At 57.8% G+C, this 2500-nt stretch overlaps 1 protein-coding gene across 1 annotated transcript in view; it reads right to left on the bottom strand.

Moving 5' to 3' along the window:
* myo10l3 (myosin X, like 3) overlaps positions 1-2500 on the bottom strand; it is a gene marked incomplete at its 5' end in the record, with an annotated part of 54111 nt that overhangs the window by 19045 nt on the left and 32566 nt on the right. The window contains 1 exon segment of the mRNA XM_076264101.1: positions 1005-2129. Coding sequence (XP_076120216.1) covers positions 1005-2129 — 1125 coding nt within the window.

Raw genomic sequence — 2500 nt, 5'->3', positions numbered from 1 at the left:
ATGCATGGTCATCATCACTCTTGATATAGGCGACAGTGGATGAGTAGTATCCCTACACTCTCCACCTCAAGCTGGTGTGGGGTGGCTGGTGTGGGGTGGCTGGTGTTGGGTGGCTGGTGCGGGGTGGCTGGTGCGGGGTGGCTGGTGTGGGGTGGCTGGTGTTGTTCAGGTGCTGTAAAGCGCTCTGAGGGCCAGATGTACTAGCGCTTTTGCGCCCACTTCAGGCGTATTTGTTTCGCAATGTGCGTGTAAAATCATTGCGAGGTATGTACAAACAGGCTGCAATGATGTAAAAGCGCAAACTGCCTGTCGCGGGAGCTGAAAATGGCTGATTGCGTTTTTCATACTGTATGCATTCATGGGAGGATCCAGGGGAAAGTGGGAGTTTAGCGTAAAAAGATGGGAGGGGAAGAAGAGCGCTTAATTATGTATTCCGCAGTATGTACAAAGACTGCTCCTGAAAGCGCACGTCTATTCTGCGCCTAAATACTTCCGCCTTGTACTGTAAAAGCAGGTGTTAATAATTGCAGTTCAATGCGTCAATAAGAGAACCTTTCAAAGACAACAGAATCGCTATTTAGAGCACCAGTAAACTTTCCTACTTGCTAGATTTGACCAATTTTCCATAGCCTACGTGCACAAGTAGTTTGAGTAAAACTACTGATCTTCATTATCTCCCTGCTTGTTGACATCTTATCATGTATGGTATTATTTCATGATCGCTAAACGTTTGATTCTTTTTAATGTTGTCATCAGTTAACTTCATTCAACTGCGCTTGTATGTAGGCTCTGTTTGATAAATACGACGGAAACTTGGGTCTGACAGCGTTCGCAATCTGCGGTTTGTCCATGACACTGATACCGCTATGTTCGCAAATGTACGTACATCTGGCCCTCGGTGCCTTGATAAAGCACTATATATGTGTGTGTGTGTGTTTGTAGTGTGTGTATATGTAGTGTGTGTGTGTGTAGTGTGTGTGTGTGTGTGTGTGTGTAGTACTAACCGAGTCGGAGCTGCCCCTGTATGAGTCCAGGCTGTTGTATGTGCAGGAGGACTTCCTCAGCACCTCCTCGTCGGTCAGGTGACCCTCCCCGCTGCTCCCCTGCGTCTCCTCGTACTCCTCCTGGTCGTAGTCGGACTCGCCCTCCGCCTCGCCGTCCGGCACCAGCGTGAAGTGAGGCGGCTCCTCGCGGGGCGGCGGGGGGGCCGGGGTCAGCGGCGGAGGAGGAGGCGGCGGCTGGGCGGGCAGGGCTTCCGGAAGGTTCCTCCTGACACTGGCGCTGCGTGGGGCCGCGGGTGCCTGTATGGGCGGGGGCGGCGGCGGAGGGTTGGCCGCGCGCGCGTGTGTGGGCGTCTGCCCGTGGAGCTGTGCGTGGGGGTTGTGCTGCCCGGCGCTGTGCCCGTTGGGGTGTGCGTGGGGGTGGGGTGGGTGGTGTGTGTGGTTGTTGAGTGGACGCTGGTGCGGGTGGCCGTGGGCGTGCGGGTGCGGGCGGCCCAGGGTGTTGCGCAGGTGGAGCGCGTGGTGCATGGGGGGTGGAGCGGGCGCGTGACTGGGCGGGGGGGGCACGTCCATCCGGCGTATGATGGGCGACGACACGCACTGCTGGCCCTGGGAGAAGGCCGGGGGAGGCGGGGGCACTGACCCCAGGACGTCCCTCCCCAGGGGCGCGGGCGCAGGTGGGGGCAGCGGGGGCAGCTCGGGCAGCGTCACGGCGATCGCCGCCTCCAGCACCACCACGCCCTCCGCCTCCACGCCCTCGGCATCGTCCTCCGCGTGGCTGACCTCGTCCAGCTCCTCGTCGTCGTGGCGGGCGAGCGGCGCCGCCGCCGTGGCGCTGCGCTCGGCCGCCTCCGGAAGGTTCTCCTCGCTGGACAGCGAGGGCTCCAGGCCGCCGAAGTCCAGCATCTCCAGGAACTCGGTGGCCACGCGCGAGGCCTCCTTCTCCAGGCGCAGGATCTCGGCGTCGCGCCGCAACTGCAGCTCGGCCTCGCTGGCCGGCGAGCCGCCCGTGTCCAGCAGCGACATGCCCTCCTCGCGCTGACGCTGCAGCCGCTCGATCTCACGCTCCAGACGCAGAATCTCCTCCATCTGACGAGACTCCTCGTCCGAACACGACTGGCCCGACGGCTGGCAGACAGAGAGAGGGAGAGAGAGTGAGTGTGTGTGTGTGTGAGAGAGAGAGAGGGAGAGAGAGAGAGAGAGAGAGAGAGATAAAGGGAGAGAGAGAGAGAGATAAAGGGAGAGAGAGAGAGAGAGAGATAAAGGGAGAAAGAGAGAGAGAGAGAGAGTGAGAGAGAGTAAGAGAGAGAGAGAGGGCAGCAATTTCCATTTCCTGATGATGGATGAAAAGGAGGTCAGAAGGGGTGACAGCCAAATATCTGTGCTTTTCAAATCCACTTACAGAAACCCTATATTGCCACATCAATACACACACACACACACAAATTTAAAACACATACACACACACACACACACAAACATTTAAAACACAAACACAC

Source organism: Alosa pseudoharengus, unplaced genomic scaffold, assembly GCF_046254945.1.
Source record: "Alosa pseudoharengus isolate Yale_2024_CS ecotype anadromous, Long Island Sound unplaced genomic scaffold, YU_APseudo_1.1 YU_APseudo_1.1_scf_3, whole genome shotgun sequence".
Classification (NCBI taxonomy): domain Eukaryota; kingdom Metazoa; phylum Chordata; class Actinopteri; order Clupeiformes; family Clupeidae; genus Alosa; species Alosa pseudoharengus.
Note: the sequence above shows the minus strand (reverse complement) of the source record. Positions and strands in the feature narration are given on the sequence as shown.